This window comes from Astyanax mexicanus, chromosome 15 (genome assembly GCF_023375975.1).
Source record: "Astyanax mexicanus isolate ESR-SI-001 chromosome 15, AstMex3_surface, whole genome shotgun sequence".
Lineage (NCBI taxonomy): Eukaryota > Metazoa > Chordata > Actinopteri > Characiformes > Acestrorhamphidae > Astyanax > Astyanax mexicanus.
The window spans coordinates 10,237,145-10,253,717 of NC_064422.1; the positions used below are offsets into that span (position 1 = coordinate 10,237,145).

Below are 16,573 nucleotides of genomic sequence, written 5' to 3' on the forward strand. Positions count from 1 at the left end.
ACGGGGGAGCTTACACTGCACGTCTAAACGCAGCCCGTAGGCGGAGCTTTCTTTGCGTACAAACTCTCGCTTCAACACAACGCCTTGCAAAAGAAAGCGCTTAGCTTTACTTATTTGTGCCCTGTTGTGCGCTGAAAGTCCACGGAAGAGACGTACATGGACTCGCAGGTGGCTGAGGCGACGTGGACTCTACGGGTTGTCCGTTTTACAGAAGGAGAGCGCATAGAAAAATTACTGCGCGTCAGGCTGCGAAAGAAACACCAGCAGCTTAAATAAAATAAAATAAATTTATATTTTATTCTGTTTATTGTTTATGTAAAAACTGGTTTTGAAACACTGAATATTAAACAAGCAATCGGTTATTCACACTGGATAGGGACCCTCATTTACAGTGCCGCTGAGCATTAACAGTTTAAAAGGGATGTAAAAAATATATAAAAAATAGAAATAAAAACTGACATTTATTATAGACGAATAAAATATATACGTAAAAAAGGAAAAATAGGACCTTAAAAAAAGATCATAAAAATTTACATAAAAGGTAAAAAAATGTATGTCTTATGAAGATATATATTTAATAATTATTTGATTAATAAAAGAAGAAAAATAATTAAAATGAATAAATAAAAAATATAAAATATAAACTCATTAAAAATTCGTTTAAAATAACCCAGGCTTTCTGCAGAATAATCAAAGTTTCAGTTAGTTTCAGTTTCAAATCATGACAACAGCTCACCAAAACCTCAAACTATTCTTTATATTTGACAATATTTACTTACAGGTCCTTTGCTTGTACTTACAGGCCCTTACTTATTTTTATTCAACTGAACTGAGTTTCTGTAGCCTCGCGCTGAATTCAGCTCCGCGCTGCGAAAGAGAGCGAGAGAGAGGCGCAGCGCATTTTGTCTGATTTATCTTGATTAATTATCAGTACATTTTTTAGCTTTAGTAAGTTTAATAGCACTAATTTTACTACACTTCTCCGACCTTATTTATTAAAACGTTTATTTTAGAAGACAGAGGTTATTCTGCGTGCAATGCCACGCGCTGCGCTAAGCTGGCTTTGCGTGGCTAATATTCTGGAGCACTGGACGAGATTCTAATTAATAAATTAACATATTTATAATTTTAATAAATTTGCCCTGGCGAAAAGAAACGAATAATAAAATATAGCTTTATATTTCTGTGCATGTTTTAAGTTTTATATAATTGACGGGCAGCATCAGAGGCTGACAATGTGCTTTATTTTTCAGATATAATAGCAAAGTGAAATAAAATAAATTTATGTTTGTCAAAGATATTTTCTCTTTTAATTTTTCTTTTCAAAAACTCCAGCTATTGACTGAGAATAAGCATCTGTTGAAATTCTTAAACAGCATAATGCCTGTGTCTGCTATATTAAGCTATAAGTCTGTGTACCGAACATAAATATAAATCCTTATAACTGACAGAAATAAATATGACTAATAATTATTTATAGTTACTGTGCAGATTTTTGGGAAAACAGGTCGTGACGTTAAGAAATCGGCCCGCAAAACAGCTCACACTGTGAGACAAGCGACCAAAATTTCTGGCATGTCAGAAATCCCTGGTCGCCTCCGACTGCTCATTCGCAGCTTGTATGGGCAATTAATCAGACATCTCACACTGCACAACAAACGACGCACGATCAAGCTAAAATTCGGCCCGATCATGAAATTCAGTCGCATCCGACCAGATCGGGCTTAAAATCGGGCTAAAATCGCACAGTGTCCGCCTGGCTTTAAGGTGAAATGAGTTTGATGGGAACCATGATGCTCCTGAATGCATCCCATCAAGGAGAGAAAAGGCCAATCAGAACCCACTCTGTTTTGCATGCACTTCATGAATATGCACACAAGGAGAGCACCTTTCTCTATGTCTCCTTCTCTTTCCTACACACAATTGGATAAAAAAAAAAAAAGTCTGTTACCTGCATGCATGTTTGTGGCTTGTTTTAGATTCCGGGAGATTTTATCTGACTTCTGGATCTATGGTGTTACTCATCCCTAGCAAACAGTTTACTCCACTGCAGCAGCTTAAGAGACAAGTAATATCCCTCCATTAACCGTAAAATGGAACAGAATAACTCATACATATTTAATACGGCTGATCAGTTTTCAGCCTGTAGAAGTAACATCAGCGATAACACCCATTCATTTCTTCCAGTAAACCAAACCTAAGCGTCTTAAAAGGTAAGCATTGAGTGTTTAGTTTGAAGAAGTAGTTTTCATGAAAGTAAAACTCATTTAATATTTTTATACATAAGCATTGTTAATCCGAACATCCCCACAAGTGCAGAAACCTTGTTACATTAATCAAAACTTCAATTTATTTTATTTATATACATTTATATACATTTATATATATATATATATTCCAGTCAGGAAGCACTGAAAATCTTCACCACAGCATCCATAACCTGCAAAATACAATAAGACTCAATAAAAGACGCAATAAAACTCCATCACAGATAATTCAGCTCTTCAGCTACTTTATAGACTGAAAAACTTGTGCAGTGTATCAGTACACACAATTAATTATACTGTATTAGTATGTGTTTCTGTACATTTAATGCTCTTTTCAAGACCTCCATTCATCCACCTCACCACTTAGTTATTGGAACATAACCCCACAAAACTATTATTATTTTCTATTCTTTTTATGCCTTAGAAGTAAACAGCCCAATTTTGCTTTAGTGCCTTTAAAAGATATGCATAAACAAGCTCAAATTTGATTGTCAGACTGATGTGCATTTAATACTAATGTCTAAAGGACAGAAGGTGAAATTTAAATATGGTAGTTTTGGTTATACCACAAAGATGAAAATAAAATTAATACATTTTACATTTTAATAGTGAGAAACACTATAAAATAAACAAATCCATCTAAAAAAAATAACAACAATTAATTTTACCATATTAAATGAAGATTACCAATACTGCTAGGGTTTTAACAATTAGCAGATACAAATCAACAATGTTTATTTAAAAAAAATGGTCAACTGGAAATTACAGTTCTGACTTATCGTTAGTTTGTAACAGCACTGCACGGCACAAAGTGCTGGAGACAAGAAAACCAATAGGAGAGGAGTAATGGGCTCAAACACAGCTTACACTCAACTTTTCCATTTAAAAAGATAAGTAAATAGGCATAAAAAACACAATCTTTATTGACTAATCAACTTCTCAAAAAAAAACAAAAAATGAAATAAAAATCTGATTATTCGATTATTCAACCAAAATATTTATTAGTTGTAGTCCTAAACACAGATACATACACAGATACTAAAACCAAATGAAAATCGCTCGTTTAAATTAATTCAGGGAACGAGGGTGGAGCTTACTCACCAAGTCAGGCTACAGCCATGAGAGGGCGACACTCAGCATCACTGTGATAAAGGAGCTGAATGTGCTGAGAGGTCTGGTGGAAGCAGAAGACGATGGTGAACGTTTCCTGATGCCTCCTGTCTGTGAGCTCACGACTCTGCCGTTAACGGGCTGAGTGTGTCTGAACGTGTTGGTGATCAGGGGAGAGTTGATGCTCTTGTTGAGGTACAAGCTTGTGCTGAAGAGATCAATCTGCTCCAAGAGAAAGGGTTCAAAGTCAAATCGAAAGGAGAGAATTTACAATTCCATCTTTCTCTCAACATTAACCATCGCAACAATCAATTCCAGGATCCTCATCATAAAAACGTCTTTAACTAGGGATGCAATTAATGGTCTTCGATTCCAATCCTGAGATACGATATATATGTGCATCAGCTGATCTCAGGTAGCGATTGTTGAATTACTGAACCATGCACCTCTCCATGTGGGAGACTTAGAACATGAAGATACACTTAAACATTCTGTTACTAGCTTTGTCAAACAAAGTTTGAAGAACACAGTGACTGTGTACTCATATTCTATGACATCAGTTTGGTTATAGATGGTTAGAGTTATAGATCTGCATATCATACCATAAATTAACATGACGTCCTTAAGTCCCCCACCCCTTCAATATTGCCCACTGCATTCATTCATGTGTATATTTTATGTGTATACACACACACATGCTGAGATACAAGTGTGCAAACTCAATACAGTTTTACTGCTGCTGTAGTCTTTAACACTGTTTAATCAAGCAAATCACAAACATCTGTAACCTCTATTCTAAACCGGGAAACGGCATGTTCCGAATACAAAAATATGTGGTCAGTTAAACCAATCCACAGTGAGAAACAGCCCTATCCTGAATCACAATCAGCTAACAGCTCCATCAGCACAACAGAACACTGCTCTTATCTTTATGTGGTAAACTTTACCTGCATATGTAAAACATATATCATGTTTGTAGGTTATCTGGACCTGCGTTAGGCCAGCATGATATTGGAAAAATTTTACATTGCAAATGTTCGTTTTTCGACAAGATATATATTGCAATATTAAACAATTCAAAGCTCTGCCCCCACCCGTGTGCTGTTTCGTGTCCAGACCGATTAAGAGTTGAGTCAGCACCGAGCTCTCAAAACCCGAGGAAAACAGCAAAACTACAGTAATCAGCCTTTTAAGCAGGCATTTAAATGGATTTTGAAAAGGTAAAAAAAGAACGTTTGAATTCAGATGTAACTGGAAATATCTGCACTGCAAAACTGTGCTGGACTAAGGAGCACAGCTTTTGACACGTGCCCACATTTACAAGCACGTGCCCAACCATGTGGATGGAGACCATAGGGTTACCTCGTGTTTACTCCTGCCAGCCTCCCCCCCCCCGCACTTCCCCTCCCCCTTGTACTTCCCCTCCCCCTCATGCTTCTCAGGCAGCAGCAGCCTGTTACTTACACAGACACAGAGACAGCGCTGTGTATCTACTTATTGTGTCAAGAATCAAAACATTGCAACATGATGTGTTCGATTTAATATTTGCCTCTTTTTGAGCTGCTGCTGATGCTGTAGCATCACAGCGCTAACGCTCGGAGGAAAGTGCAGGGACTCGGTTCTGATACATCAGCTCACAGACGCCTCCTTGTTCTGATCCACATCACCTTAGGAGTGATGAGGGGAAAGAGTGCCATCTACTCAAGAGTACCCACCCAGAGAGAGCAAGGCCAATTGTGCTCTCTCAGGGCTCTGGCAGCTGATGGCAAGCTGACCCATCGATCTCCTGATCATAGTGGCATGGCTTTAGACCGCAGAACCACTCGGCGCCCCAGACTGATTCTTTTTAACCATTAATCCAAAACCTGCCTTTAACAGACAGTCTGTTCTGAACTGAAGCTTACCAGATCCTGGCTGACTCTGATCGGGTCTTTAAACAAAGTCCACACCACAACTTCATTACAGCTGGGGACAGTCAGAGAGCCGAGGTAGCGGTAGTAGTTGGACCTGTTCACACCTTCCAGCAGGCTGTCCATAGAGAGAGACCCATTGAGCGGCACAGAATCACCTGCAGAAGAAAACAGACAGGGTTAGAATAGCTGAAATTTTACTCAAATACAGTAAAAAAAAAAAAACACTGTAAAAAAAATCAGCCATTTCGAACTGTGGTGGAAACATGAAGGCCCAGACTTCCAGCACAGGCCCATGACAATTGTATTTTTCGCACTTATAATCCTTAAATGTTCCCAAAAATAGTCAGTGCACCTTATAAATAGCATTAGCCACTAACCGCAGCGCTAGCTCTTTCGATGTTCAGAGGTGAGCATTATCAGTTTGTAGTCTGTGGATTTACCGTAGTAAAACAAGCTACAGGGGATTAACCACTAGCTAAAATCCAGTGATGTCAGTAACGCGTTACACACACACACACACACACACACACACACACACACACACACACACACACACACACACACCGCTCCCTTACCCATTCCCCCTCCGCTCTTCCCCAATCACACGCGTCTCGCTTTCTCCCCTGTCTCTCTCTCTCGCGCTCGGCGTGTCTTTAGTTTCCGCCCGTTTTCGTTTTTCGCCAGTTCTCGGGCTCCTTTATAAAGGCGTTTTTTTGCGGCCGCGTCCCAATTCACTAGCCAGGGCAGCGGTCTGCCACAAATTTGATTGGCAGAGGAGAGCATTTAAAGATTTTACACCACACGTGATTGTAAGTTCACTGTGGCGCAGAGCGCACAATACCGTAAAGACAAGAAAAGTTCCGGTGCTTTAAATGAACACTGTCAGAATTAAATCCTTCTCAGTAGATGGGTCCGGTATGGGTCCGTATTGGACAACGTCTGGGTCCGGACCCGGACCGCAGTCTGCAAATATGTGATCCCTGGTCTAGACCATATACACGGTTCTGTTTTATAAAACCACTCCTTGCTGCCCTGCAGAGAACAACAAGTTCAATGTTCAGTTTTACAGTGTTAAATATGTCAGGTCAAGAAAGACTTTCTTTATTTTATATATTTTTTATAAAAACAAGTATTTGTGTTTAGTAAAATCAAGAAAGACCATATTTTATTTTTTATAAAAAAAATATTTATGTGAAGTTAATTTTTTTATTTTTATAAAAAAACTTATTTTTTTAGGAAATAGTTCAACTTAATAGAGATAAATTGTTGCTGTTAAAAATGCATTTTACAATAAAGGGAGTATTGGCAAAACTGTTATAATGTTTATGTTAAGGTGGCGGGAGGTGGTGTCTGCAGCTGCTGAAAGTAACTAATAAAGTAACTTGTAAAGTAACTTAGTTACTTTTAAAATCAAGTAATCCATAAAGTAACTAAGTTACTTTTTAAAGGAGTAATCAGTAATCGGATTACTTTTTCAAAGTAACTATACCACTGCTAATATCGCCCTGCACTGGCGTAGGAACGGGGGATGGCTTCAGAAATAGGTGGATTTGTCCCTCCCAGAAAAGATTTTCCACAGAAAAGGCAGAAATTGTTTTAAAATAAACTTTTATTTTGAAAGAGCCCGAGATCTGCACCCCAATCATGAAAAGCAGCCCCTAATTCAAGTTAGCTAAAGCAATTATCTCTGCTTTTTACAAGAAGGTGTGATGCGTGCTTCAGAGAGGGGGTGCTTTTCCTGGCGGGGGTGCTGAATTCGGCTTTACACAGAGGTCAGCAGTGTTGGGAGTAACGGCGTTAAAACTAACGGCGTTACTAACGCCGTTACTTTTTTTCAGTAACGAGTAATCTAACTAATTACTATGACTGTAACTATAACGCCGTTACCATTTCCGACACCCCGTTACTGCACGTTACTTTAGCAGCTCTATGAACTTATTTTTTTTTATTTCGCTTTGCCCTGGTTAACCCCTCCTCTGTCCGGTGAACTTGAGCTTCTGGCCGCTGTGCCTGTGGTTTGGCGTGGTGAAGTGAGGCACAATTGTGACGATTTGCTGCTCTAATCAATTCAGTGATTGCCGTGGACAACCCAAGTTCCGATTTAAGGACGTTAAGCTCTTTTTAGCTGCTCCGGTTTTTGTGGTGCTGCTGCTTTCTATTTTAGAGCTTAGATTCTCTGCCCGAATCCCACCTGACCTGAGGACCGACCCGAAATCAGGCTCCTATTTTTATTTTATATAAAGCTCTGGTGTGATAATCACAATGTTGCTAAGTAACCAATTATTATTGTTCACTAAAGCGAACGAAATAGCGAAAATTGAAACTCAAAAACATTTGTGTTAACTGAATCTAATAAAAACGGTAATTAAAAGGAAAAACATAACTATCTCGAACTGTATTTTGTGTTTATAAAACTAACTAAAACGAACTGAAATTACTGATAGAATACCCTCATTTTTGTGTTTAATTTATTTATAAGCGCTGTTGTACAGCGGAGTTGTACAGCGGGAGTTGTTGTGCCGAGCGCGCGGCACTCGTGGTCCGTTAGTTCTTGTGTAAAGCGCTCGCGCTAGCAAGCCCACCCTAAAATGAACAGAAAAAATAAAAACAAAATAAAATTAAACTATAATAAAAATGAAAACTGTAATCACGTAGCTCTGGGCGCACGTGAACGCCTCCGCGTTTGACTTGCAGCATTGTGTGTAGCTGTTCTTAAAAATCATTTAAATTAAATAATAGTTCTATGCTTCTATGTTACAGTGTTAATTAACATAATTCTGATTATATTTCGCTCATTCAATCAGCCCGAAAACAGACAGTTTATGGGGCGGATCGGGTCAGGCTCATAATGACAGTTTATGGTTCGGGCTTGGGCAGAATGTGCACGGGCTCCGGCTGGGTCGGATTTTTTGGGCACGATCTAAGCTCTATTCTCTTTTGGTGAAGCTGTTATATTAATACCATTTTAACGGGCATTAAATTGTTGTTTTTGTCCATTATTTTGTTTTATATATACATATTTCTTTTGAGTGTGGCTTGGTTTGTTAAATTTCATCCCCAGACGCGTTTTTCCGCTTTTTTCAGTATTACAAGTTTTAGTAATTTTCTTTGGTTGTGTGGAGAATTTCGTTTTATTTTTTTGAAATTCGTTAGATTATATTTTTGTCAACATTTTGGGTTTATTTTCGTTTGTTATTTTTTGTTATTTTTCTAATAATAATAGTAAATGCATAATTGATTTCCTTTTTTTGACGGGCGAATAATAAAAAGTAACACGATAGTTACTTTTACTGGTAACTAATTACTTTTATAGTGGAGTAACTCCGTTAGTAACTCAGTTACTTTTTTGGAGAAGTAACGAGTAACTATAACTAATTACTTTTTCAAAGTAACGTGCCCAACACTGGAGGTCAGTGATGAGAGCAATGAATCACATCAATGACAGTATTGTACTGTAAGCAAAAATATTGCACAACATACTGAAATAAAAAAAACACTACTGAGTTTTTTTTTTTAAAGAGTGGAGAAAATGTAAATATACAACAGCATTGACATGCGAATACATAACAACAACAACAACCAAATCTGTTATATTATTTTAAATATTAGGTGATAACTGATCAGTTTTTTGTCATGTGTCTTATGTATATAATATATGTGGCATATGTATATAATTCAGACATTGTACGCAGCCTTAATGGAATTCTAAGCTTACTGTAAATAAACGGACGCGCTTTACTCAACCAAATTAACAGTTTTCAGGAGAAAAATCTGTGTAGATAAACGTCCAGCGCTTAATTTGACTTAGAAACCTTTTTACAGATTTTAAGACCTGCTGAATTAGAAGGGAAACATGGAAACACCCCTGTTCCTTACTAGTGTCGCATAATGCGCTTTATAATCCGGTTCACTTTATAGTCCATAATTCAGTAGTAGCTCCACCTACAAATCCAAAGCTTAAAACACTGCAGCTTCCTCTGTGGAGCACCAGTGTCATGTGATTACCTGCACTTGAGATTCAGATAGGAGGTAAGAGTCTTCCAGCTTCTGGGTTCACCAGTATCATTGGTTGCCTGCATACAAAAGACCAAACACATTTCAGCCAATGCTCTTAAACTGAAGCAATATCACACTAAAATCAGCTCAATACCTCAATAAAGAACCCAAGAGCAGCCAGACCTGTGGGATCTGCGAACGCAGCTGCAGTAGAATTGTGTCCTGCTTTACTGTTCACGATGTGCAACTGAGGAACAAAAAAAAAAAGGCAGAAGAAGCAAAAAAATCCATCTTCAGTAAAGCTGAATGCAGAAATGAGTGCATGCTTTGTATGCTAAAATGTGACTGAACTTTTTAAAATACAGACCAACACCACAACATTTATAATTCTACAGTTCCTGAACCTCCATTGCGTATCGTTTGTTATCCACAGTGTGCTCAGATCCAGCGCTGGAGCTGCCGTCGCCCCAGTGGATGTGGAACTGCACGCTGTTATAGACGCCTGGAAGATCACCTCCCTCAACTGACATCTTACCATAATCAAACATCACCTTCACTGAGGAAAGAGAGCAGAGTCTCATATTATAAACCAACCCTGAGGTGAGCTGGATGTGTTACAGCAGGAAAATGCTAAAACTAGCAGGGCAGATGTAATGCAGTACCCCACGACGAGGTGATGAAATAGTACAGGTGCTGGTCAACAAATTAGAATAATTTGAAATAGTGCAATCATGAAATTCTTTGAATGCATTTTTTGTGCAGAAAGCAAATCAGGTGTTCACCGCACCTGTCCTACTCGTTAGACTAATCACAGAACTCGTTACCTGGAAAAAAATTTGCTCAGCTGAGCTTTCCAAAAGGCCCATTTAGGCCATTTAACTGTGACACTGTTGTTTTATTGAATTAGAATAATGGAGAAACCGTTTCATTGAATTAGAATAAATGCTCAATTTTTTGTTTTCTGTGAAGAGTGTTCACTGTGCAGTATAAAGTCAGGGTTGAGTAGAATTTCTAAGTTGTAAAATCAATCATGGGTAAGCAGCGCGACCTCTCAACCGGAATAGTGGCTCAAATTCAAGCCCTTCGCCAACAAGGCTTGACCCAAACTAAAATTGCTGAGCAGCTCGGCATCAGCCAGTCTTCCATCTGCAAAGCTCTCAAGAAAAACTGCAGCAAGCGCACCAACTGTTCCGGCGTCCGAAAAACTTCTGCTCGCGACAACAAGCAGATGAGAAAGATCGCAGTCAGCAACCGGTTCAAGTCTACTTCCGAGCTCACCGACTTGTGGAACAAGCAGACCGGCGCTGACTTCTCCAGATCAACCACTTACCGTCGTCTGCGCGAACTCTGCTTCAAATCTCGCGTTCCAGCAGTAAAACCGATGCTGAACAAGAAACAAATGGAGAAACGGCTGAAGTGGGCCAAAGAACACAGCGAGTGGACTGGTGAAGACTGGCAGAAAGTGGTCTTCAGTGACGAATCACGCTTCTGCATCTCCTTCGGTGACCAAGGTCCTCGTGTCTGGCATCGTGGTGGCGAAACCTACAACCTCGAGTGCGTGAAAAGATCCGTCAAGTTTCCCCAGAGCGTTATGGTCTGGGGATGCATGTCCGCTCGAGGTGTAGGGAAACTCTGCTTCCTCAAGAAGACTGTCAATGCTGCCATATATCAAGATGTTCTGGAAACGTTCCTGATTCCGACTGTTGAGGAACAGTTCGGTGAAGAAGACAGGATCAACAGGATCTTGCACCGGCTCATGCGGCAAAGTCGACCAAAGATTGGTTCACTAAAAAACAGTTTGAAGTTTTGGCATGGCCGGCCAACTCGCCTGACCTCAATGTCATTGAAAACCTTTGGGCCATCGTCAAACGGAAAATTTGCGACAGAAAGCCTACTACGCTGGACCAACTGAAGCAGAACATCGCCACTGCCTGGGAAGCTGTGAGTGTGGAAACTTGCGACAAGCTGGTCAAATCGATGCCGCGGAGACTTCAGGCAGTCATACAAGCCAAGGGGGCAGCCACAAAATACTGAGAAAGTGATGATTGTAATTATAATAAAAATTATTCTAATTCAATGAAACGGTTTCTCCATTATTCTAATTCAATAAAACAACAGTGTCACAGTTAAATGGCCTAAATGGGCCTTTTGGAAAGCTCAGCTGAGCAAATTTTTTTCCAGGTAACGAGTTCTGTGATTAGTCTAATGAGTAGGACAGGTGCGGTGAACACCTGATTTGCTTTCTGCACAAAAAATGCATTCAAAGAATTTCATGATTGCACTATTTCAAATTATTCTAATTCGTTGACCAGCACGTAGAACGAGTATTTTTGTAATAAGTACTCCTGGCAATATGACAAAACACTTAAAAAAAAAAAAAACATTAATAATATATTACTGCATCTTTTTAGTATATTATTTAGTATAATATATTTCATAAACTCTGTTGTAAAAAAAAAACATAATTTGCCAATTTTAAACCATATATTACCAAAGCCTTGATTTTATATAAAATAGTGTAAGAAAATTATAAAAATGTAAAATTAATGGTACATTTTCAGTTTAATATTTCATACATTCAGTAGAAACAACCAAAAAAACTAAAACTAAAAAAAAAATGAATAAATAAATAAAAAAATGCAGATTTCATAAACAGTGCTTTCTCAAGGCCCTGATTTTGTTTAAAACAGTGTAAGATTATAAAAATGTAACAAAATGTGTTTTTTTTTGTATAAAATGTTTAATACATCAGTATAAAAACAAAAAAAAAGATTTTATAAAAACAGTACCTTACCAAGGCCCTGTTTTTATTTTTATTTTTTTCAAAATAGTGTAATAAAATTATAATATAATATATATAATATAATATAATAATTATTTATGTAAAAAAAAAAAAAAAAAAAAAACGTTTGCAGATTTCATAAACAGTACTTTCTCAAGGCCCTCTTTTTTTTAATAGTGTAATGTAATGTAATGTTTTTTTATTTATTTAGTATAATATGTTTTATACATTAGTAGAAAAACAATAAAAGGTAACAAAATTAATATTTTATTTATGTAAAAAAAAAAAACACATGTTTGCAGATTTCATAAATAATACCTTACCAAGGCCTTGATTTTGTATAAAATCGTGTAATAAAACTATAAATAACAAAAATACAGTAATGCAAAGTAACTACGCCAAAAATGTACCACAAAATTAAAGTGCCGAACATTTAGTGCATGCATTAAAACTACAAAAAAAAAAAGACATTAATATAGTAAATAGCAAAACAAAAACAACTGCTTTCAGGAATATCACTTTTACGACATGGAGTTGGTGTTTTGTGTCAATATGTTTTGTGATATTATTGCACACAACTATTTAAAAACCACTGCTTTAAATTCTCTCAATGATACCCAGTATAGAATAACTATGCAGAGTGGATATTTGGCACCCCTGATATTCTAAAGCACTATCTGATATCTGATTAAATGTAATCACACATGCACAAACTAATCACAAAAATGGTGGTAAAACACCAGAGTCTCATTTAACCAGACTAAATATAGTAAAGTTTTTTAGAGTAACTCACCTTCTCTACCTGTGTTTTTTATTTCAGTTAGAGCAGTGCGCTCACCAAACCCCTTAAACCTGAGCTCAGTTAAATTTCCATCAGGCTGAACACTGCTGCTCTCGATGTTAACGGGAGACTGACTGATTCCACTGCAGTACGAGTTTGGAATGGAGGGCCAGGTAGATTCATCTGAAGAAGAAGAAGTTTGGTTAAAGAGGCCACCACTTACTGTTCACCAATCATATTTCATCTGATTTCCCTTGTAAAAAAAACACACAACTTAAATTATGCTAAAGTAAGACTGTACTTAAGTTACGTTATTTTAGATCCACTACGTTGTACTTAATTATTACTTGCTTGTAATTAAAATGATATAAATTTGCTCCATGCAAATATACTTACTACATGAGGGCGAGTTGTAGCACCAACCTGAAAAATAGAGGTAATTATCTTTTAATTTGACTTGAGAGAAAAAAAAACAAAAACAAAACATGGGGTCACCAAGACAAGTATTTTTAAACTGCATGTCCAAAATGCACACTGTTACCAGTCAAAAATGTTATGGAAATACTTTCTCTGTATTTTTTATACATTATTATTTTTTATTTTTTAATACCGATAAGGTAACACTTTACTTGGATTGTCCATTTTATGGCCTTGTTGATGCTCAACTGACTCATTAAATTTAACTTAACCCTATGTTGAATGTAAATAATTCAAAATAGACCCAACTGTACACCTAACCCCAACCTTAACCAACCATAAAATCGAACCCTACACCTAACCCTAACCTTAACTTAAGCTTAAAATCTATCCCTAAACCCAATCCTAAAATATTAAGATAAGCGTTTGAGTTGAATGTTGGGTTATATTCAATAGAGAATCATTTACTTTCACCTTTTAGTTCATTTGCATTTAATAGAAATGTAATTGAATGTTAGTTGAGCATCAAAGAGGCCACCGAATGGACCATCCAAGTAAAGTGTCACCCATTTATCTTTTACAGCAATATGTTTTTGATTTGACGTTGTGACAATAGAAAATATATATGTAGTGACATTATATACTGCTAAAGTGCACATTTACAATATACTTCAAGCGTATTAAAAATTATGTTTAAAAACCACTCAACTCAACCACTCAACCACTTAAATCTACTTAAGTTGCAGAAGTTGTATGAAGAAAGCACTCAAAAGCACAACCTAATGCTTTTATATTGCATTTTCAATATAGCTTAAGTTGCCGTAAGTTGTTTCAAAATAGTAAATTTAGTGTGTATTTAAGTATGTATTCATTTTAATGTTAAAAAGTATGTTCTTTTACCCCCATGTTAAGTACACTTTTAAAAATATACTTAAATTCACTTTTCTTTTACAATGGTGAATATATTTATATTTATATTTTACCAACATAAACTGAGTTACAACTTGTATCACTGGTGTATTTTTAGGTTAAATCTTTTTAGCTTGCCATAGACACAATACTTCCCACACTATTATTATTATTATTATTATTATTATTATTATTATTATTATTATTATTATTATTATTATTAATAACCTAGGTCTCCTGGAGCTGCTCTTGTAAAAGAAATTTGCATTTAAATATATATATATATTTTTAAATATACTTAACATGGAAATGTTCAGACTTTCAGCATTAAAATTATTTGTACTCTGTGTATTGATGCACATATTGATGTACACCTTAATGCTACAAAAAATACTTTAAGCAATGCCACCATATATATATATATATATGGTGGCATTAAATACTGCTTAAAGTATTTTTTCTATCTATATATTTAATGTGTATTTTATGTGTATGTCTACATGTGTATTTTCAAGTATATTAAATTGAAAATGTGCTTTTAGTATTCTTTACCTAATTTGAACATGCTTTTAAAGTATACTTCCTTTTTAGAAAGCTGCTTCTCACTCACCTTTAGAAGGATCTGCACCACAAACAACACAAAGCAACCCAACAGCAACACATCCCAGAATGTCACATCCTGGTCTCGTCTCGTGTCTGTGTGTCTTCCCCACGTGACCTGTGCTCCCCTGTGTCTCCTGTCTCAGTACTTTTCCACCTGTGTCTCATTTGTAGCTCCGCCCCTTCCCCAGGTATTTCTAATTATAGTGTTTCCTGTTTCTTTAAATAGCCCTCGTCTGCCACTTTGTCTCCGTCGGTCTTTGCACTAACCCCTGTTGTTTTGTCTCTCCGTGTTTCGTAGTTTCTCCGTTTTTCATAGCCTCTGTTCCTTGTTATTTTCCCTGTTTATTGCCCTGCTCAGTTTAGTCTTCCTAGTCCTGTTTATTTCTAGTTTCCCTTGTTATTCTCTTGTATATACCCTGCTTTGTGTTTATTTTCTAGTTTTGCTCCTTATATATATTCCCTGTTTGTTTATCATTATTATTATCTCTAGTTTGTTTATGTTCTCTAGTCTCCCTCGTTTATTTTGGTTTATTATCTTTGTTGTGTTTACTTGTTTCTTTGTTTATCTTTGTTATTTATTTATTAAATATTTCCTTTTGTTCTTACCTGCACTTGTGTCCGCTTTCCTCGTCTCCCTGCCTGGGTCATCCGTGACACAGAAACAGCTGTAGAAGCTGGAAATAAAGATATAATGTCCAAAAAATAAAATAAAACTAATATTTTCAACATATAAAAATTTATAATTTATGTTATATTTTTACTAATGTGGCCTTCCCACCAAATTAAACTAAAAAGCAAATTCAAACCTCGTTATCTCTCTCTGAATTTAGACAGTGGTGTTTTTTTTTATCATTATCTGTATAAAACTGAAGGTTCAGTTCTGATCTTACCATGGTGCTGACTGAACTCTTCTCTCACAGATCATATAAATTACACTCAGGACACGCACGCGCCCGCTCTCATTTAACTCTTTAAGGAGGACCAGCCCACCTTTAATTTAATTCAGCTGTGTGATTCACTCTCTCTGAGACACATGGTTCTCTCCTTAGAATATAGAGCAGCTTTTGTATTTAGATAGTGCCATATAATCCCGTTTATATCTTTATATTTATCCGCATTCTGCTTGTTTAACCCGCAGTACATTTATTAAAGTACTGTAGGGAGCATGGAGCTATTTGAGACGAGGCCCTGTTAGTAAACTAAGGGCTAAGAGTGGATTACACAAGGAGCGCAGGTACGTGGTGAATTATTTTTCTGTATTTATTGATTGAATTGTATTATTTTTCACCAACAATAAAGTAAGTTTGCAGGCTAAAATATTAAAAAAAATAGTTTAGTACAGAAATTGTTTACCTAAAAAATATGGTTTGTATTAATGGTCCTTTTGTGAAAAGGAAGTATACTGAAGAGCATTAAAACTATGTTCAAATTAGGTAAATAATAGGGTAATAATAGGTTTAAAAAAAAATAATATTTTCTATTGCACTTTAGTGTCGTTTAATTCCAGTAGCAGTAAGTTTTACACAATATCTGCACCAATACGCAAAATAGTACATTTACAAAACACTTGAGGTGCATAAAAAATGATGTTTAAAAAACCCATACTTAAATCTACTTTGCAGAAGTTATATAAAGATCACTCAAAAGCACGATCTAATGCTTTTTTATATTTATATAAAGTAAGTTTGCAGTCTAAAATATTTAAAAAAAAAAGGTTTAGTACAGAAATTGTTTACCTAAAAATATGGTTTGTTCTAGTCGTCTTTTGTGAAAAAGAAGTATACTTAAGAGCATT

General features: G+C 36.4%; 1 protein-coding gene across 1 annotated transcript; it reads right to left on the minus strand.

Moving 5' to 3' along the window:
* Positions 1–2,206: 2,206 nt before the first annotated feature.
* Positions 2,207–15,720, minus strand: LOC111192382 (carbonic anhydrase 4). Its single transcript, XM_049464749.1, has 10 exons — positions 15,669–15,720; positions 15,385–15,452; positions 13,246–13,272; positions 12,862–13,032; positions 9,691–9,842; positions 9,441–9,533; positions 9,309–9,363; positions 5,282–5,466; positions 3,369–3,599; positions 2,207–2,440 (listed from the first exon to the last, which is right to left on the minus strand). Exons 1-9 carry the CDS (start codon positions 15,701–15,703, stop codon positions 3,378–3,380), a joined length of 1,008 nt encoding a protein of 335 aa, XP_049320706.1. The 5' UTR covers positions 15,704–15,720; the 3' UTR covers positions 2,207–2,440; positions 3,369–3,377.
* Positions 15,721–16,573: the final 853 nt, after the last annotated feature.